General features: G+C 44.6%; 1 protein-coding gene across 1 annotated transcript in view; it reads left to right on the plus strand.

The window, feature by feature from the left end:
* Window positions 1-22006, plus strand: part of EDN1 (endothelin 1) — a 97635-nt gene that overhangs the window by 29159 nt on the left and 46470 nt on the right. The window contains exon 6 of the mRNA XM_080380501.1: window positions 1-22006. This exon is cut by the window's right edge and continues 46470 nt beyond it. Within this exon, the coding sequence (XP_080236627.1) occupies window positions 1-139 (139 nt within the window). The 3' untranslated portion in view covers window positions 140-22006.

A 22006-nucleotide genomic window follows, 5' to 3' on the forward strand; every position in this document is an offset into this window, starting at 1 on the left:
GCTGGAAGCCATTGGGAACAGTATCAAAGCTTCCTTCAGTATCGCAAAGCTGAAGGCTGAGCTCCAGAAAGGGCGGAAGCTGAAACATAACAGGGCGAACAAAAGGCAAAGCATTTGGGAAAGCCTGAAAGCATCCTAGTGGGAAGATCTTTCCAAATCTTTCTCATCACACTTGCTGACAAAGCGTCACCAAAACTCTCTCTTGACTTCTAACATTCCACGATGGCGAAGGGCCTCTCTGTCCAAGTGTTTGCACAGCAGAGCAAAACACTAAGGAAGTCCTGCATTTGGAGGTATAAAAGGAAAGGATTTCATCATTTTGGAGTTCAGATGGATGGATAGAGGGGATGAAGGGGAATCAGGAGTAACATACATGAAAAGCCATCTTTCTGAGGAAACACTTAAATATTGCTTCTGGAATGTTACCCATCAGTTGAGCAGCTTTCAGGGTCTACATCAAAAGCGTCTTGCAAGGAAGACCTCACAGATGTGCTTAGAAAGGACAGAAAGCAAGATCTGAGTGGACAAACTTCAAAGCGAAAAACTGTACCTTCTGATTAAAATGCAAAAATGAAAAAGCCACAGTGCTACTTTTATCAGGACTTACTGCATATATACACGTCTACCTCGCGTACTGTTTGTTGCACTCCTGCTAGAGTATTTTTACACCTTGTTATTGCCTTTACTAATCAGCTGCAACCCTTTGCCTTTTTTCAGATTCCTAGTTTAGTTGTACAACCAGAGTTATCTGAATGTGGGTTAGACATTGTGGTTGTTTGCATAGTCAATGTCCTTTGTGTTTGGATACCAAAGGACTCTTCAACAGAAAATAAAAGTTAGAGGACACTACTAGGTTTCCCATAACAAGGATATTTGGCTAAGTGAAGCTCTAATAATAGAAATTGTTGTGTCTTACATGCCACCAAAAATGCACTGAAGTGGGGGTGAACCAGAGGCTGTTGTGAGATTTATTCAGTGCCTTGTACATCGAGACAAAGGGTTGTTTTGAATTATGTCAAAAGGCTAATATTGGGTGAATGTTTATAGCAGTGAATTTATTCACGTTGTTGAATTTGCTGAAAGGTTGAATCTTATGTGCTTTTTTTTTGTTTTGTATTTATATTCACACAAGTTCTTCATTATATTTACCATGTTGAATACCCATTAAAGTAGGCCATATTGGTCTATGCATGTCTTATGTATTTCTGTATGAAATTGGGAAATGCTTTATGCCTATTGAGGTAAATATCTTCAGAAATAAATATTTTTAATTACTGTACTGGCTTGTTTTTCATATGCTCCGCTTTTCTGTAGGCTGTGGCTCCATGATCATGGAGGTAGATAGCCCCACGTACAGAGCTGACCTAGATGAAGCATGTGCACTTGCTTGCCTTTCTGTCTGATCAGCCAAATCACAACACAGAAAGTTTGTGCCAGGTGTGAGACAACAGATAATACTTGCTCTAGCTTCAGGCTTGCTCATTAAAACTTCATGGCAAAATTTGAATTGGCCAAATGAATTTATGCTGGAGCAGCACTCTCACATAGCTGATGTGGTTTGCATCCAACAGTGCAAATTCTAATGGTGGATTTACTGTACCGTTAAAATATGGCAAATAAGGGGTTGGATAGAGATGAACTAGAGGAGAAAATGCACACGGTGGATGCTTTGTGGACTACATTGCACCAGGCAGTGTTATGTTACTTATTACCATGCTATCCTGAAAGCCTCAGCCCAGCCCATGCAAGCTAAAGAGGGAGACCTCAATGGAGCCTGGCCCAAGCCCAGGAAAGAGCTAGAGCAATAGTCACACTTTGCATGTCTTCAGACACTGGCCTAGAGTGGTTATAGCTGGAAAGATACTTAAAGCAAAGCAAATAAACGGATTTAACTATCTCTGACACTATAGGGAAAAAATGCACAAGAGTTAGACCATGGATAAAACTGAGTGGTTTGGGGTTTTTTTAAAAAAGCAAACTTTTACAAATACAGTATAAGGTGTGTGACACTTACAAACACTGACAGCAGTCATCGTTAAAAATTTCTGAAGTTGTTCTGCATTTCTTGTCAGTATTCATTTGTCTGCAGCATTTTTCATTCTCAAACACCCTAAGGTTGGATAAAGCCCATATTGTGTTTCCTTCATGCTGTTCTGCTGTGTTTTGGAGCAGTAATTCAGCGAAGAGATGGCTGTGCTGGCAGCCTGGCCCAGGCAGGGGGAAGGAACCAGGAGCCCCTGTGCTTCTGCAGGGCAGGATGCAGCCCCTAGAGCCACCCTTTGATCTCTGCATCACCCATGCTCACTGCTCAGGATGCGCATGGAGCAGTGACCCCTGTCAGGTGTGAAGAGACCTCACTAACGCTCCCTGGTCTTCCATTTCTTCCCCTACCAGTAGTTGCCTTTGGCAGGGAAAATAAACAAGCAAGCAGTCGAGGCGCTCACCCAGCCTGCACAGCAGGGGAGCGAGTGGTGTGGGGTCCCCCTGCTAGGGAAGGGGCTGCGCATTGGCATCCCCATCCCAGTTGCTCCTCTTATCGCTCCCAGGAAAAAGCCAGAGGAGAGGAGTGATGCTGAGAGCAGAGGAGTGCCGCAGCAGCGCCTGTGCCATTATCAAGGCTGGCTATCTGGATTTTGTAGGTGGCCAGGCTAAATGGTGCTGTGTGTGAGATTTAGTAGCCCAAATTCCTGGCCAGCATTTAAAGGATTCTTGAGAGACCATCCTAAAAATAAACCTGTTCCTTCTAGGGTTTACTCTGCTCATGCCTGGACTCGAAAGCTGGCTTTCTTCCTCCTTTCCTTCTCTGTAAACTGACCCCGCTGCTTGCTCACGCTGCAGTTTTGGGTGGCGAAGGGCACCCACCAGCCTTTTGGGAAGGCACGTCCCCAGAGCCATGCAAGGTGAAGTAAGAGCACTGAGCCCAAGCAGCAACACAAAGAGCACAAAGAAGGTGAGATGCCCCGATGCCAGGGGCTTGCAGGCTTTGGGAAGAGTGGCCAAAGCTGTTTCATGGTGCCCAGCCTGTATCAGGGGTCTGGCTGCACGCGACGGAGCCGGGGGGGGATGCATCCCTGCCCCTGCTCCTGCACTATTTACCTTCTGGCATAGAAGCATAAACTGTAGGTTACCCTGGTTTGCATTAATGAGCTGGACCGAAAACCAGAATTTAACAGTCTGTTTGTCTCTGAATAAGCAAAAGGGAACATGAAGCATTTTATCTGAAGGCTGGCTCATGTGCAAGCACCAGGGTCTGCCCCAGAGGTTTGCCCCTTCTCAAAGTGAGCTCCATGGCAGAAAGAGATTCAACCACTCAGGCCAGAGCCCGGGGTGAAAGGAGAGGCATGGCATGTGCTCGGATTGATGGCACTGAAAAAAGAGCCGTGTAAAAGTACATTCTTACTTATAATAAACGACCTGAGCAAAAAAAATATTCTACCTGAAGCCAACGGAAACATTGTGGTGACTGCAGAAGCAAGGCTGCGGAGTTAGGGCTCTCGTTCTTCCAACTAGAACTAATCGCACTTTTTCTCTTAAAAAGTAAAATCTTTTGTGACTGTGATCTGTTTCCAAGTGAAAGGTTCTTCTAATCCAGGATGAAATTTGAGAAGGACAAAGGGAAGCACCTAGAGAAGAGGGCCACCACCTTCCAGCATGGCCATAATCTAATGGTCCTAAAATACACCTGATGTATGGAAATTCCAGCTAGGATCAAGAGCAGGGAAATGCCCCATTCCCAGGCTGTTACCAAATTGCATTTCCCTCCTCTGATTTTTCCTGGGCTCAGGATGGCCATTTCTGAATTAGCAAAAATTTTGCAGGAAAAAACAACTATTCCTCTCGGAAATCAAGCATGCCATACTTATTTTGATTCAATGCTGTGTGTAATTCTTTCTTGCTCAGCTGGTTTATTTTTATTTTCTCTGGTTAAAGGGTGTTTTGACTATCTATCAAAACAAGGTTTACAATAAAACAAAGCTTCGACATATGAGTCAGGCTTCAAGTCAGGAAAATACTACAATGCTACTGAAATTCTTTGCATCTTATCTACGTAATTCTGACTTAATTTTTTTCCAGAAATGGCAATGCTAATCTGCACCATGTTATCACGAACCACCCCAAAATAATTCACGCAGGATGTCCTAATGTTGCCTATAGAAGTTACCAAATACCAGCCTCTTTGTTCATATTTCCTTACATTAGGATAAATTTAGCCACCACAACAGGCTTCTATATTTACAAACACAGACTGAGCTGGATAAACCGCTGTTTGAATCCTATCTGATGTTTACTTTCTTCACGCTTAACTGTTTGCCTCTGTGTATATAAAACTATATCAATTTTGACTTTGCCTGCATCACGGTGCTATTATTAGGTTCCTTGGTTAGAAATCCAGCTTCCGTGCTCGGCCAATATCTTTATTTAATTTACTGTTCTTCCTTTGTGACCTAGGAAACAAAAGGACAGAGTTTTTGATTAATTAGAGGAGAATGCTTGGAAGCTGTGATGGTGAGTGTAAGTATGTGAAGAGACAGAGAGCCACAGATAAAGTACAAAGATAGCAGCAGGATCGTTTTTCCCGAGGTAAACATCGTGCAAACGACATTTTGGAAACTTAGCCGGAATGGGTGTTCGTGTCTTTCTTTATTTTCTATCTCCCGATCAAATCTGAGCTAGGTGAAAAATGATAGGGAAGCCTATTTTGCTATTTCTCAATATGATTAAACAATCGGTTGGTATGTCTTAGCGGTGTGCCCGGGACTGCTCTGATCAGGTCAAGGAGACCTGAGTTCTGCCTGAAGTCCACTGGGTCAGTCGGTCAGCCAACAATTCCCTCAGCTTTTGAGGCATCCTTTCTGCCAGTGAAAAGGAGACCAAAATTTGACACAGAAAGGTTTTGTTCTTTCTGATACCAGCACGGGGCAGGGGATTGGGGGAGCAGATGGACACTGCTTTGCTGATGCTAGCACAGGGCTCCAGCAGCTCTTGCTGCTCTTGGTCTGGGTTGGGTTGGGGTTTTTTTGTTGTTGTTTTTTTTTTTTTTTCCTCCTGCAAGCATTTTCTGTTAACAAATTAGATAAATATCACTTTGGTAAGCAATGGGACAGTTTGCCTCTGGCTCAAGAAAGCTGCATTCAGAAATGGATGAGCCCTGTGGAGTTTGCGGTTTCATTGACCTCTCCAGCTATTTTGGGGGCTGCAGAAATGATTTGAGTTCACCAACTGTAATTCAAGCCCGCACTGTTGTTGCTGTGGTTTTCCCCCTCAAGAAATAATTTTTTTTTTTAAAAAAAACAACAACCCTAGACCTAACTTTTTTCTAGCTAGAGGAAAAATGTATGTAATATGCCAGTCACTAGAAACAAATCCAACCTCTAGTCTGGCAAGGAGAAAGCAGCACTGCATTTTGGTCTTATGTATTGGATTTACATTTTCTTCTTTTTTCTCCGTCTCTTTCTCCCAGACACAATTCAGCCAAGCACTTGGTGAAGTGCCTATCATGAAAAATTAGCTGATGCCCTAAGGAATTCTTGTGCAAAGGTAGCCACATGCACTGAATGGTTTGATGGACCAGAGCTTCTCCTCTTGACATCTTTCTTGTCTTCCTTTCAGTCCCATGGTTGCAAGAGGTCTGTTTTAATTCTGCTTCTTATTTTCATCCTCTCTGATTTCTAACAGGAGTATAAAGCAATGATATTCACAGACTAAAACTTTGAATATCACAAATTCATCAAACTAGAGGGGACAGAAAAATTGCGCAAATGGTGCCTGTCGTATTCTTATCAGAAACATCCAGGTCTTTAAGTTGTTTATTTGCCTGTGGAAGCATTTCCAAGTAGCTGGGATCTCTTAAAAGTGATTTATTTAACCAGAAAAGCTCAGCCCTGCGAAGAGTTAAACTGTGTGGCCATCAGCTGCTCATGAAAATGTGGGCATGTAAATGTGCACAGACTGCCTGGAAGCTTTGAAGGATCCAAGATGCTGGGAGCTTTGCAGGACCAAACTGCCTCCTCGAGGGAGCAAGGACTTTTCCTGTACTTTCTCATACCCTGAACTTGCTCATCCGCTTTAGGTGAGCATTCCTCCAGTAGCACAAGCAAGCACAAACCAAGAACCCTATTATCTGCAGGAAAGGTGCCTTGAGAATGCTGTCTGGGTTCTTCCCTCATGACTATACATCTCATCTGACCTCAGGGGAGACATTTCTTTCTTGCACACAGGCTGACCAGCACATCCATCAGGCAGCTGGCTTCATTATATGGCAAGGCGACCAAGAACCCATGCTGCTGAAAAGAGCAATCATTGCTGGGCTGCACAGAGCCTACCCTGCATGCTGCAGGCATGCTCCTCAAGGGACGGGGGAGAGGATGGCTGCAAGTCACAAGCCACACCAGCAGCCCTGCTTTGTCCCCTGGAAACATAAACCATGGTCCCCACGTGGCTGTGGGCTCACCCCAGGTGCTGCCACGATGGCAGCTGCTCATCGGAGACCTGTCGTCTCAAAGTGACCCCACGTGGTTTATCAGTATCTTATAGCAGATTTTTCTGAGAAAGCATCTCAGTTGGGAGGGCTCTCCACTCATCCCAGTTTCCCTATGGGTGGACTAAACTGGCATCATTCAGGTGAGTTTGGAGGAACACTGCGGATTTCATCAGGTTTTCCAGTGTATCAGCCCTGCAGCAATAGTATGTGACTGTGAAATCCACATACATCTACAGAGATCCACATTTCTTCCGTGTATTCATAAGAAGAATCTTTTCATCATTTCCCCAGAAACTTTACTTCTATCTTTCTAAAATCTTAGGCTTTTCCTGAGGACTTGGCCTGCTCTTTTTCCTCCTGGATCTCTGCAAACGATTACATCATTCCCAGCACTCATCCAGCTGGACGCTTTGCAGCGGTGTGCTTTCCAGTGGCTTCCAAACAATGTGTATCGAGGCTGTTCATTTAAGTTTAATTCACCCTGAGTCTCCTTCATCATAAGCTCAAGGATGTCTTTCACCTGGCTGAAGAGGGAAGCTCCTGTGAGTGCCGTCCTTTGCCCTGAATTGGCAATGCCTTACGGATCGCTGGTTCTGCTGTTGACCCTCCAGGCAAGTCAGAAAGTTGGCTGGCTATTACTGTACCGTAAAAATTTATTCTTTGAACTAACCGCTTTCTGCTGAGTAATTATTTATCTCCATAAACATTTCTATAAATGTCTATGTATGCACAGGGGTCAGCTTTCTAAGCAAACGACAGCCTTTCCTTCCCCGCTCCTATATTTTTCTTCTCTCAAAGTGTTTCTGTGCCATTCCTGTGACCAAACACAGCTTTTATGAGCTGCTGCTGTATGAAGCTGTGATCACAGCCTTTTTTTCAGCCTGTGATCTGTGAACATCTGAAAAGCCATGAAACGTGATTAAGGGATGCAAGTTCATATGTGCTTTACAACAACCTGCATATGTGAAATTCCTGGAAAAGTTTGCACTTCCACTGGAAACTTTTTGGTGGTCCACATTACAAATTAATTAAACCTGTGTTTTATACATGGAAAGCAGGTTTGAAAAAGAGTTGCAAAAAAGAGCTGTCAGTGTAGGGAAGTGCAGAATTGAGTCCAGCCACATAGCAAATAAGAAAGATACCATTCTAATAAAAGTGTAAGTGACTGTATAACTACATTATCAGGTCCTGCAAAGAGTGTGTTCAACAGAGTTCACCGCGGGAAACTTGAAGCATTCACCATCTCTGCACGTGTACTTGTAAGCGTGGCAGCATGCACACATGTAATGCAATGGAACATAATGTAACAAAGGTCCTCCTGATGTTGTACGACATATTTTGCCAGAGAGTTCTGGACTCAAGGGGCTCTCTGCCTCAATGGCTGTCTTTTTTATCCCCAGTGAGGAGAGCTCTGGGCAGGATAGCCGAATTCTGTAGGTGCCTTTGCAAAGGACGCATCGCCAAGGGTGCTGCTGTTCACAGCGCTCTGTCCAGGCACTGTTATGCAGAACAGTTGCTTTTGCCCAGGCTTCTCATCTGTTCAAATAAGCTCATATTGTTTACACGGATTTTTTTACTATGAGGTCTACAAGGAGAGAGTGTATTTGCCATCAGTTTTCTCTCTCCGGACAGCACAGTTGGAGAGCTCTGAATGGTTTATAGGCTAATTAAAAACAGACCACAGGTTTTGGTTGGGCGGTTGGGTTTGGGTTTTTATTTTTTTCCCCTTCTTTTTGCTGCATTCCAGTTCATTTAGCTGCTCAGCAGGGATTTGACAGGGGCATTGTTAACGAGACAAAGAACCTATGGCTTGGGTGACATTAGTGTGCTAAGAGATGCCTCCTTTTCACCTGACAGCCTAACCACATTGGATCAGGTATCGGAAAGACTGACAAAACATTGGAGGACATGAAATATTTAGCAAATGACTGACCTGCACATCCTACCTGGCTCTGGCTACAGTAACAACTTTGCAGGGTAGCTGATGCAGAACTGCCCTTCTCTCTCCACCTGACAAGCTTAAACAGCTGATAAATTACCAGAACTAATTGTTGCCCTGACAGGCCTTTGATCCCTGGAACAGTCAATTTATAAATGATGAGCTCCTTTTACATGCCACCGCTGATGGAGCTATTGAAATCGTTATAAAACCAATAATCCCTGCAGTCTGGGGATCCTTTAGTTTTCTCCTTTTTATTCAGGAGACAGTTCAAAGTGCCTGCAAATACTCATTTCCGTCTGTTCCCAGCACCCTGGCCAAAAAAAGTCAGGCATTGCTGCAGGAGTGAGTCTTGGTAAGGAGGGAGAGAGAGAGACCACCTGAAAAGCAGGCCAGCCCAGATGAACATCAAGCAGGATGCAGGACAGCCTCTGGATCTCACCCTCAGCCACTTGGGATGGTCTGTCCATCCCGCAAGAGAAAATTGCCGAAAAGAAGGGCAGAAAGGCAAGGCGGGAAAAGTTTGGATGATAAGCAGCATCATGGGGAATGGCAGCATCTTCAGGGTAAAGTAGAACAGAAATCCCATTCATAGCTTCCAGTGTCCAGCCTTTACTGGGAGCCCAGCCAGTCTGTTCCTGGGGACATGCTGCCTCTCCCAGAGGCAGAGCTCACTGCGATCTGCCGGCACACACCTCCTTCACCTCTGGGCATGTCATTACAGCACAGCAGAGCGCCAGGAGCTGGGCTACAAGCTTCTGCTATGGCTTCATCTGCATATGGCTGTAAGTGGCTGGAGTCCACCCCACCCAGCAATGATTGTATTTTCCAGGCTTTTTTAGTGTGAACTTGTCTTTGTTGATCTGAAGGAACAAGACAATATTTAGCCAAACAGATTCCCTATGGGTACTGTACCCCATGGGTACAACCTCATGTGCAGAATTTGGTCCTAGACCTGTATTGCAAGAGCATATCATGACCACCACATGATGGAGAACCCAAGGAAACCTCATCCTGGGGCTGTTTGAGCAGGTTACTTGCTCTTTTACAACAGACCCCTTTACAGAGCGGTTAGGATACTCCAGAGGTCATGTTTTTCTTACACAGTCATCTGATGACTTCCTTTCTCTCTACCTTTTTTTTTTTTTTTTTTTTTTTTTTTTTGTGTGTGTGGAAAAATTATACCTAAGTATAGAAGGATACTTAAGATGTGATCGAGGAGAGTTGTGTCCTCAGCTCTCACAAGCCAGCACAGCATCAATGATGGGAGCTTGCTGGACCTCTAGCAAGAGGCAGCACCAGAGCAGAAGTCGTCCTCCCATGCAACAGGTCTTCACTGAGCAAGATGCTCCTCTGAGGACTGCAGGTGTGAGAGGGATGATGGCTGTCACCAGCGGTGGCCATGCAGAGAGAGGAGCAATGCTTCGTTCCAACTGGAAGGAAAATTTGGCTGAATTCTGGTGGGCCCCTTTGCAGGAACGCCTGTCATTTTTGAATAGGAGGCAGAAAGGGGGGTGCTCACTGCTCAGTACCCAGGGTTATGAGAACCTGGCTTCCAGCAGCCCAGCTCACAGGGAGTGTCAGCACCACCACCGGGGTCATCTGGGACCCCGTTTTCCCTGGGCCATCAGAAGCAAAGGACATTTTAGAAGAACAGTACAATAATTGTGCTTGGATTTGAAGGAAAGTCCTTGGCCTGCTCTTGCTGGTGTTTGCTCATTTTCCAGTTGTGATAACAAAACAAGAGCACTCCAGCAGGGCCTGGCTTACTCCTGGGAACAAAGTTTGCGGGCTTGGACCTGACGTTGTTACCAGTCACCAAGCTTTGAAAACACAGCCTAGCAACCATGGACCTGCCTCACATCTGGAAACCTTATTTGCACGCAATCTTGTCTTTCAGTATGATCACTTTTCCTCTGCCTGATTATTCCAATGAGAGAGAGCCCGTTAGAAAAACAGAACACCACAACCCGAGTGCATGCATGAGCCTGGAACAACAGGAGGTGCTGACTGATGCTTCACTTTCCATTCTTTCCTGAAAGCTTGTAGATAAATGTAAGGTTTTGTAATGCTGTTCAGTATGGTTACTCCAAAGCGACCTGGGGCCTGGCCACCGAGGCTTGTCCTCACCATGGGCAGAAAAGGTGCTCCCTAAGGGTGAAATTCCCCTCTGGTGTCCTCCAGACTGTGGAGCGCTTGGATTTAAATCATAGCGTCCATTATGGAGAAATAAGGGAGACGTCATTAACTAATGGGCTGTTACTGTGTGAAGGAAATGGCACATGGACACACGTGGCTTATACAGTGAGATCCTGCCCTTCTCCAGCCCAGTTCTTCACTGACTTACCAACCCTGGAAGTTATCCAGACCTTCAGCCTGGGTACTGATCACACCTAGTGTGCAGGTGATCCATAGGGAGGTTTTTTTCTTCAGGCCACAAGAAGCCCTTAGGACTGGGAAATAAACATGAAAAAGTTCCTTACTTAATGTTGAATGGAGTTAGATGCAATGTGCAGCCTCCCACTGGAGGGAGAACTGAAACTTTTTGTGAAGAGGAATAGGGTTTGGGGATGACTTCGCATCACCAGCTCATGCAGCAAACTGAAAGGAAGCTTGTGTCAGTTGCCTGCCCCAGAAGAAAAAAGGACTACCCCCAAAATATGGCTTCTGAACCGAGGTCTGGAGGACAGCCTGAATCACTGTGCACTCTGGGGAGCTACGTATCCAAGAGACAACAGGACAGAGGTAGGAACAATGCAAGAGCAAAGTGAGACTGAAGAGACACAGTCTGTACAGCCTTTTGTTGCATGTCACTTTCTGACCCCAAGGGTCCCATGAAACTCCCAACAAGAAGCTGCCTTCCCAGGCAGGGAGCACAATGAGAATGCATCACGAGGAGCAGAGCGGGGGGATCGGCTCTAAGCCCTCAGCCTGGTATTAATTTAGTGGCAATTCAATACTGAACAATTTATTCTCAGGATGCTTCACCCTGAAGTACCAGTATGTCTCCTAGCTGAGTGAAGGGTGTAGAAGCAGACACATTTTCAGATTAGTTAGCGTCCACTAAGCAAGCCATGGTGGTGGAGCAAAGGAGAGGTACAGCCAGCCTGATTTTAGGAGAAATGGTTAAGTGGAAAGAGTTTAGGGGATCTTCTCCAAGGAAATGAGATAGCTTCCAAGGCATTATGCCCTGTGCATATTATAAAAGAGGTGGGCACGGGCCAGGAAGACAGGTTGGTATGGAGAGGCCAGAAATAGGACAGTGTGGTAAATGTGCAGGAAGGATCTACTGGGAACGTGGAGAGGCAGTAGGAAAAGACTGCCTAGTTTAATCCTACCTAATTTACATATCTCACTGATGCACCTGAACTGAGAGGACCTTTCCTCTGGAAGCATCTGGCTTTCTCCCTTAACCTTGTGAAGGAGCCTATGGAGGGATGGCAGGCACAGAGATGAAGTCAGGACCACATCCACCTTACCTTCATGAAGTAGCATTTGAGGGATGCAACCATATTAAACAGATGGAAATCTTTTTGGGGCCCACTGTATTCAGTATCTAATTTTCTTAAGGGTAATGTGGATTTCCCACAGAAGAATAGCAGGGCAGCTATTATCAATTGTTTTCCCACAGAGAAATCATAATCTTCCAATATGTTCCAAGAGGCAAGCAAGAGCAAGATGCGCTATATAACAGCTCTGCAATAAGCTGAAGGTACAGCGAAGAAAATCGGAAGCTCTTGGCAGGAGAAGCTCATCTTCTTCAACTGGGTTTCGAGGACAGGCTTAATTACCTTGAGTTAACTCTAGGACATCCTGAGGAGGCAACAAGACAGAGGGAAGAAAGAAGCAGGAGGGCAGCTAGGCTGGAGAGAATCTGGTTCCCGTGAAATGTTGAGTGAGGCAAGCTCCTGCAGCCTGGTCTGCCACCCTCACACAGCTGGGCTGGCTCCAGGGGAAGAGATGAATAGTTTTGATTATCATACTGAAAGAAAAAGTTTAAAAAAAAAAAAAAAAGCAAACAACTTCTTCATGCTTTTTTTCTGACTTAGTCAGCTATTTGGAGAACTTGTCACACCCAGGAGATGTTATTTATATCGTACTCTTCCAGGAGAATCTCTCATTGTGAAATCTTCTGCCCTGAAAAAAGGGGAAGAGTATGATAATTAAAAGAAGCAGTTCAAATAACATTGCTGGAAATAAGTAATTTCAGTGTGGTTAGAAAGGATGTAGAAACAACACTGAAGCTGTTGCTTTCAATAGTATTGAGGCACATGCCAGGACCTCGCTGAAGATCAGTTCTCACAGCACTCACTCCCAATCTGGAGGAACCTTGTGAACACATGCCATGTGTGACTACTGTCAGAAAGACAGATCGTTTAGACCGCACCGGCATTCCTTGACTGAACTAGTTTAAACCCTGTTTCTCCGTGTAAGTTTGGCTAGTGACAAAGTCAAGGCCAGAATGGGCCACCTGAAGTTTCCCAAGTGCCATCAAACATGAGGACTGAGCAGGTCCAGCCCCACTACACTCTGCCCTGGAAGATCTAGGTGACATCAGTGACCAACGATGCTAGCTTTGAGTGAGGTGGGTGCTCAGTGAAATCTGAAGTAACTTTCTGTGACGAAGATAGAGAACAAAGCTGTGAGATGGAACCACCTTGATTTGAATTGATTTCTCATTAATGTTTGACAGCAGAGGGTACTGCTAGCTGCTGCAAAAACCTATTGTATTGGCAAAAAGCATTCTCAGGTCTCTCATATTCACAGCCAATCAAATGTGACATGTGTGTCTACTATTACTTTGGATAAGCTGAAATACTGTTTTTCTCATCACTGGATGAGATGATCAAGGTACAGATAACTTGTAAATTGATCTTGACCTTTCACTGCTGATGAAAACAAAGGAGAGGACAACAGTCTACCTCTTGTGCTCTTAGGAACAAGTGCACATAAACTTTTATTGACTTGTCTCTTAATCCAGAGACCTGACTGCAGCTGCAAAGATAAAGCAAGCTTAGCTTATCTACTGTTTGTTTAATGAGCAGTTTACCTGGTAGACATGCTGCCCTCAAGTTCACAGAGACTGGTGTTTGTGTTTCGCAGCATTGCAATGACACAAAGAGCTCCGCTGAGGTACAGGGAGCCATGTTACTCGCGGGTGGATGTTGTTGAAAAGGTTGAGGCGATACCTGTAGGCTTGAATGAGGAATGACAGTAAGGATGGCACTTGCTGGAAGTGAGTTTCGTGGTCAGGCATCGCCTTCTGGCACCTCCCAGGGGAGCGGTGACATTAACACTAAAAGCAGCAGAAGGTGGTTAGAGGGATAAAAACCATGGTCAGTATTCATGTCCAACCAACCCAATTTCTGAAATGTTTACAACTATGGGAAAGAGCAGAAGAGAAAGGTAGACAGGAAGGGTGTGGAAGTCACACACTGAGACACCAGAGGAGGTGTTAATGAGAAGTCCAAGGTACTAGAGATATAAGCTGGCTGTAAATAATGGGACTAAAGCATCAGATTACACAGAAAATATATCTGTCTGGAAATCTTGCAGGAAGCAGATTTCTTTTGAGGTTCAGAGTAATGCCTGGTCCTACCCCCTCTGGTAGACAATTAAAGATTAGCTGAAAGCCAGAGGTGCAAAGTCTGCGGTGTCTTACGCAAGCCCCACCCCTGTGGTACTCTTCAAGTCACAATGACTTCAGTGAGACTGCAGCCTGTGCCAAAAAGTATCGGGCACGACTTTTCATAGGGGCTTCAGGAATTCATTGAACTGGGCTGCAGAGTCATGGGGAGAGCTAGACAGCCCCAGCCCCACCGTTCATAGCTCCCAGTGAAGTGCACGATTGCTCGGAGTTTGTGTCACTCTTTTCCAGCTGCTGATACCGACCCTTCCCTACTTGTCTAAGTAAATGCCAGCACTTCTCCCATGTGGATGCTTCTCTGATTCGCTGATGGATTTATCTTTCAAGAACTTAACTTTTGCTAACATGAATATAACATACTCATACATAACAGTTTGCCATTCAGTTCCAGATATTAACTAGTAACAGGGATAGCCAGTTAAATTGAAAGGGAAATGTGAGTCTTCAGCCTTGTCCCTTAAATGCTTGCGGTGACACCTTCGATATATATAACCAATTTTCTGGTAATATTTCAGTTTAAAAGTCTTATTCAGACTAATTTATTTGGGAAATTCAGTTTCAAGGTTGCATTCTTCCTCCAGGGTTTCACTGGGTTGCATCACAAAAGATCTATTTCATTATGTAATTTTGCATTCAGACGTAGATGAAAACTGATGTACAAAGCTGAGCAAACTGAAATGCTCCTGTGTTGCATCTCCAACACACGATGCTATTATGGGAAAGAGAGAACTGGTGAGAAATGGACATTATCATAAAAGAAAGATTTCAGTACCACAGCCCTTAATTTGGAACAAAGTAATGCTGACATAAGACATAAAAATATTTTCCATTGTGAATCAGGTGCCTTGGCCAAGTCTGGAAAGATCTGAATTCTTCTTCTCTTTATATTTGAAAATGAAAAAAATGTACTGTTATCGGGACTTGACATAAAAATAGATGCATTTTATTTCATGTGTCAGCACTCGCCTCTTTTACAGTTCTGCAGTAATCTGAAAGTGTTTTCTTCTGATTTGCCAACCAAGTTACCAGTGCAAATGTTACAACTCAAGAACTTGATACTCGAGGTTGCTAAAATTTTGCAAGTTTGTAGCATATGAATGCACCATCTGTTCTTCCTAATAAGTAGCTATTTTTAATTATATTTTATATGATTGCTGCTGTTGTTTGACCAAGAGCCTAGGAAACAGCTTAGTAAACTCTGACACACCAGACAGAAATAACTTCAAAGGAATTTTGGTGTGTTTCCCTCCAAATCCCAGATTATTCAGTCACATTGAGTATTCACAATGTATGTTGTTTAGCAGATATATGTTTACAAGGTACAGAACTCATTTTCAGTGGTTTGTTAAACTGGTGCATGATTTTCGAACAAAATACTTTTTATTAGGTACTGGATTCTTCGGGAAATAATAAAAAAAAGTGGTCCAGAGTCTGATTTTCAAAACATTTTTTTTTTTATTTATTTTCTGTTGAAATGGAAGAAACAAGGCTTTTTCATTCAGGACCTTTCCCTATGTCATTTGTTTCCCCTGTATTCTTTAGCTAGTCTTTTCACCCTTTTGCAGCAATGAAATGGTTAAACGTGAAGAGAAGGAAAGAGGAATAACAGCTGAGAATAGAGAAGGGAGAAAAATTTCAGTCCTGGTGTGTTGTTAAAAATAGGACAATCTGTTACAATGATCATCTCCCTTGTTGCAATTACTGGTGTAGCAACAGCAAGCTTTTAGAGAACTGATAGGGAAAGTCACTCTATTGCTACCATGCCTCAAGGACTCTATTCCTATTTTAGATCTTCTGGTAATTTTGCTTAAGCAGAGCAGAGGGACCTGGGACGTTTGATTTTTAACAGCTGAGCAAAACTTAGCTTTCTAAAGATCTCAGTTTTCTGAGAAAATGAGACAAACTGAGGGTCTGATCTCACCTCCCCCCTTTTTTCAGCTGTCTGTGTCTCTGTCTTGCAGTCTTTGGGAAGGTACCATCTCTCCCCTACTGCAGCCTTCATCCTGCGGTGCCTTGTCCGTCTGCTTGGGACAGAGGTGACAAACGCATGACAGCTGGATCCCACCTAGAGAAACGCTCTTGCCCATGGGCCCTCAGGTATGCCCACAGCCGAGAGGAGCTGCAGGCAGCCCACCACAGCAGCAATGGGACCTGCTGAGGTCCCTTTTCAGGGACATCAGAGGACCGGGAGGTGTGTGGAGGAATAAGCCAGCAGAGCACAGGGAACTGGGGAAGTGAGGCAGGGATGCAACGTGCCCATCTGCAGCTTGAGCTGCAGTGCCGGTGGGAATCGGAGAGGAGACACTTAGGAAACTTAGGGCATGGAGCATCTATCACTCTTTCTCCAGGTTGCCTGGAATATGTCATTGCCTACTCAGCCTGCCATCTCACAGCTGTGAGTTTTTCATCATGTTCTTTTCAAAAGAAAACAGGTCTGGCCCCTAAAGAAGACTCACCACAGTCCAGCCCCGAGTGCCCCCCTCTAGCTGGTCTCTCTCTCTTCCAGCTGCCCGTCTCTTGGTTTTAATGAACTGAAGCCGTAACAAAGTCGGGACAGCACAAGGGCAATTCAGTACTGGATTTCTTTCAGCAGCACTAATTCCTCTGGCCTTTACAGGGGCATTGAACCAGAAACACACCTCAAATGGGTAGAGGGTAAAACAACCCAAACAAACAAGTAGGGGAAACAAACTGGAAGGTTAAAAGAAAAGATAACCTGTGCCTGTTCTTGGGAAAGTAGAGTGTTTTCTTGCAGCTCCATTCACCCCATGGGCAGGCAGGTCAGGCCTGCTGGTACTGGGTAGCTCACCTAGGAAAACAAATATTCCCTTGTTGTATGAAGTGCCACATGGTTGATATTCAATGCCTTTTCAGGTTTTAAGGCTCTCCAGACCAAGTCAAAATCAGCCAAGCTAATTAGGATGTGCAAGTCTTTTGTCCTGATTGTGTTTTGTGTACCAAAGTACACATAAGAAAGCAGGACCTCCAGGATGGTCTAAGGACATGCAAGAGAGAGAGGAGAGATGACTGTGTGAATGCGCGACAGACAAATGACTGTGTATGTGGGAGACCAAGAAAGAACAAGGAGCCTTTCTCATCATTGAAGATACATATAGAAGATTTCTTCCTTTTAAAGAATGACCAGAATGATGCATGATAAAGGAAAAAAAGATAACTGTAGAGGAATTATGGAGGAATGAAGCTGGGTTAATTAACATTGATAATATACAGCTGTGGGCTGGCTTCAGGGGTGGTGGGTTGGCTGGTGTGGATAAGGTGCAGCTGTGGCTGGTTCCTGCTAAGTAGTTAAATAGCTCTAAGGGGTATGGAAGGGGAGTTCTGGATGAAGAGAGACCTGGAAGAAACAGAGGGAGGAGAGAGAGTGCCCCAGGATGCAGGAAAGGCCCTGGGAGGAGAAGGGGCCTGGATGAGGAGAGGTTGTCTGGAAGAGGAGCCTGAGGAAGAAAGACTCCAGATGTAGCAGAGAGAAGAAGCAGTGTGGACTGGCCTGAAGAGGATGGAGAAACAGCATGGACAGTAGATGAACCTTTGAAACCTTGTGTGAGACTGATGGTGGTGCCAAGGCATGAGAGGGCTGATGTGGGGCAGTAAAAGCCTTGTTGCAGCCGGCTAGTTTAGCTAGTGCTGCAACAGATAATGGGGCATTTCATTTATATAGCTCATTCCACTGAGCTATAGCAATCAAGTTGCCTGTGCATGACTTAGTCTGGAAATGATGAAGAGAGAGATCAGATTAGGGCACAAATGAGCAGCTTCTGCAAAATGATACACAGGGTTGTGGATTTCCTTCCCGGCTGGAAGTCAGGTGTGCTGAGGGATACTGCGTGTGCAGTAGGAGCTGCTGTCTTACTAGGAGGAAAAATGCCACCAAACACAGCATGGAGTGAGATTTAGCAGCAGCAGTGCACTGTGTGCAGCAGCTCCCGGCTCCCACCAGGTCCAAAGCCGAGCAGAAGCAGGAAGGGAGCAAAACCTGCCATCGCTTACAGACACCAGTCACAAAACACAGCGGTTTGCGGCTGATTACTGGCCTTTCTGGGGGGATGTTCAAAACTAGTAATGTTCTGTTCTGGCCAGCCTTTGACAGTCTTGTGGCGGGTTGCCTGCTACTTGGGCTACCCATAATTTTTGGACAATAAATGACTCACTATTAAGAGATGCCTCTATAATCCTTAGGAAATGAAGTGTGAGTGATTGTCCTTGCCTGGGGTCATCAATCTGGTCTATGTAGACTGATGAAGAGCTGTTGGGTTAACAGTTTGATTCTTTGTCAGGTCAGCTTGGACTGAATTATTTCTAATACCAACTGTTGGGTTTCCGTTGTACTCTTTCTTGCCAAAAGAGGACTCTTCTGGATACACAGGCACAGATGATTGTATATAGATCAGGTTTTTTTGAAAATATCACAACTCTTCACTGCAATAAAAATCTGTGAGCTCCCCTAGCAGACTTCTTAGGTGAGTCGCTAAATCTATGGAGCTTGAGAGCAAGCCTAAAGGCAAAACTGAAGGGGGGAAAAAACCCAAACCAACCAAAATCAGTTTATTACAGTGCAGATCTACAGCTGAATGAGAGCTTTGGGCTCACAGGCAGGAGGATTCACTCATGTTACTTACTGCATTTCTGAAAGGTATGCACTGACCAAGAAAAAAACCCTCTAAAACCAGGAAGGAGTCTCTTATTCCAGAATGGAATAGGCTATTTTGATGCACCTGAAATTGATTAAAAAGTCATACTGAGTGCACAGAATCACTAAGGCAAAATAACATCCCTGTAGTCACTGAGAAAAACAAATTGAAAGGTCGGTTAAAATGTCTTTGTTACTAGTAGTGAGTGTTTCCACACTGATCAAGTCCTTAAAATAGTGTGAGTGCTGGAAGGGTGACCCTGTGACATCCCAGTTCTACACGTTGCATGCTGACCTAGGCCTGCTTGAGCAGGGTGAAAAATAAAGCTTTTTCTCTCCAGCCTGGGGTTTCTGCACAGCTGGCTCAGACGTAGGGTACCATGGAGCTGTGGGGGCCATGGCGGGGCTCAGATCCGCTCCTCTGTGCTGTTTCTGCCTGGTGTGTTTGATGGGCATGTCCCAGATGAGGCTGGACTGAAACACGGGGGCTGGCAGAAGGCCCAGGTGTTTCCTTGCCTCTTTGCTGCCTGAAGTGAGGCTGACAAAATTCCTTGGATGTGCCGCTGAGTTGAGCTGTGAGCCTGCTCACCGGCTGGCCAGGCACGGATATGGGATCTGCCTGGAAGACGACTCCTAACGACTTCCTCCTGTCGGAAGCCTCAAACCTGAAAATCTCCTTGCTGGGGGAAGGGAGGAGGAGGAGGAGTAGCTTTTGGGTTTATTTCCCTTCTCATGCAACCATGACCTGATTCTCTATAACAAAATAATTACGCTTTGTCAGAATGCCACCCTTAAGTGGAAGCCAGTGCTTTCAAGAAGATGGGCAGACCACGTACCTAGCCACAGACACATGCATAAATATATTTCTATGTATTTATACCTACTTACATGCATGTGTGTGTGTACATATATATTTGTGTGCAACAACTGTATGCATTGGACCTGACCATCAGTTCACTGCAGAAAAAAATTCTGTGCCTCGGAGTGTTACTTGCAGTTATTCTATACACTATATCTGGACCAGGATTCAGGCACTTTCCCAGCTGCAACATGGATTATACCACAGATATAAACCAGAGGGTTTATAAAACAGCTAAGAGAGTAGCTGAAGTGCAGAAGATAGATATAAACCTGGGGTCCATAGTATTAGCTTCATTTTTAGAAGGAAAATTTAGGCTTCTCCATCAGAAATGTATTTTGCCATTCCTGTCCATCAGCCCCAAAGCAACAACGAGGTTATTTAAAATTCAGCCTGTGTTGGGGGTCTGCTTTTGCCAAGGTTTGTACTCAGTTTGTCAAGGTCACAGTGGACATTCACATGAGGACACTTCAACTGACCTCACACTTGTTTAGCTTCCACAACCAGACAGTATCACAGCCACAGGTATTTATTAGGAACAACGGTACGAATACAGTTGTTCCCCCTCTTGAAGACCCTGTTCCGCAAGCTGTACGAATTCATTATTTAGCAGAAGTCATGGAGAAATCAGTGGATGCTTTCCTGGAACAAGAAATTTAGTAATAGAAGAAAGGAGCCTATGCTCGTTATCCAGTTATTTCTGCTCTGGAGAAAACCTGGCAGAATTTGAGCATCAGCTAAGCACATACCTGGCCCACGCTGTAAGAGGTCACTTGTATCCTTCACCACAAACATGGTAAGAATGCTTATACCTTCCTGGATCCAAATGGAGTTTACCCTAGCAGAAAATAAGTACATGAAAAAAAGAACCAGAGAAGAAATAGAAAAGAATTGGAACAAGGTGCTGACTGGGAGAACAGAGATTTGCATCATTTACACCCTTCTGGGGCCTCCTGGCTGCTTTCTTAACCTACTGCCTTTTTCCCCTGAATTGTTGCTATTTCAGCATGAAAGCTCAGCCTGGGCCCTATTAATGGCATTGAGCAATTTTGGCTTTGTTTAAACTTCAAGTTCTTCAACAGAGGAATTTTGTTCATTTGCAGAAATGACAAAATGTCATTCCTGATCAAGGATACAAGTTTCAACAAATGTTGGCGGGAACGCTACCCTGTGCGAATGACAAACACAGGAGCCTTGCACACCTTCAGCGCTTTGCTGTCATCTGTCATTCTGCTCTTTTGTGCTGTTTCTGAGAAATCTATTAGCTGGTGATATGGAGCTCAGGTACCGTGTTAGTCTCACCTGCGTGGTTGAAACAGCTGCTGTATGTGCTGTTCTGCAAGCAAGCAGCACATCCATTGGGGTTCTTCGCTACTTTGCCAGAAATTGAGACTTTTCAGCAGCTAACAGTCCCTCCCAAGAAATGTCAGCACAATTTCCTTGTGGATAGCTTACACATACAATCAGGGACCTAGTGAAAGCTTTCTAGTTCTCTGTTTCACCCCCAGTGTATCCTCAGTCCTGTTCTAAATTATGCCAGTTAGCAAAGCCCTCTGCTACTATGTTTCCCAGTAGTATGGACCCTTCCTCCAACACCTCCTTTCCCCCACATGCTGCGTAAGGTTTACAACACATAAATTTCTTCTTCAACTTCTTCTTCATAACTTTCTTTCAACACATAAATTTTTCAGGAAGGTCCCCAGAAAATGGCTTGCTTAGCTGGTATTACAAGAAGAGCATCACGGCACAAAAAGGGAGAAGCAGAGGTGGGATTCTTGTTCTGTGTTTCTGGGTTTTAATGCAAGAAATCATGTTCAAGTGACTCAGACATCACCTTGCATGATCATGTTTTAGCTAACTTCTGCCTTAAAGCATTTAAAAAAAAATAAAGAAATAAATTCTTTGTCCAACACACAACAGCCTTCTGCAAGATTTGGTAATCTGGGAAATATTTGTGACTGTCATATATGGCCTCAGCAAAACGCCTTCGGGAAAGCTACCCAAAGTTACTATGCTGGGGCTTGCACAGGTGAAGAGCCAGCTCTTCTCTCTGTGGGAGGTCTGAAATGTGTTGACTCAAAAACTGTGATGCAACAGCCTTGAGGAGAAGCAGAAAGCATCCTGCTTGCCTCCTCCTCCCTGCTCTCACCCGGGTCAGGTTCCACTTGGAGAGCTGAATCTAGAAAGGTACATAGGTACCCTCAGAGCAACGGGCAAAAAACTTTACTAGGAGGCACAGCCTGAATTTGAGTGTGAGCCTCTTGGCATACACCCGTGATTGTAACTGTCTGTTTTTCTGGCTTTTTCCAAAAGAACACTGACGGCGTGTGTGTACACGGTTGCCTGCCTGTCATTGCAATTGGTGACTTACTCTGCACAAGCTGTGGTAGCTAATCTGCTGCAGTAATCTGAACAGAGTAATGTGAAACACC

This window comes from Falco punctatus (genome assembly GCF_963210335.1).
Source record: "Falco punctatus genome assembly, chromosome: 3".
Lineage (NCBI taxonomy): Eukaryota > Metazoa > Chordata > Aves > Falconiformes > Falconidae > Falco > Falco punctatus.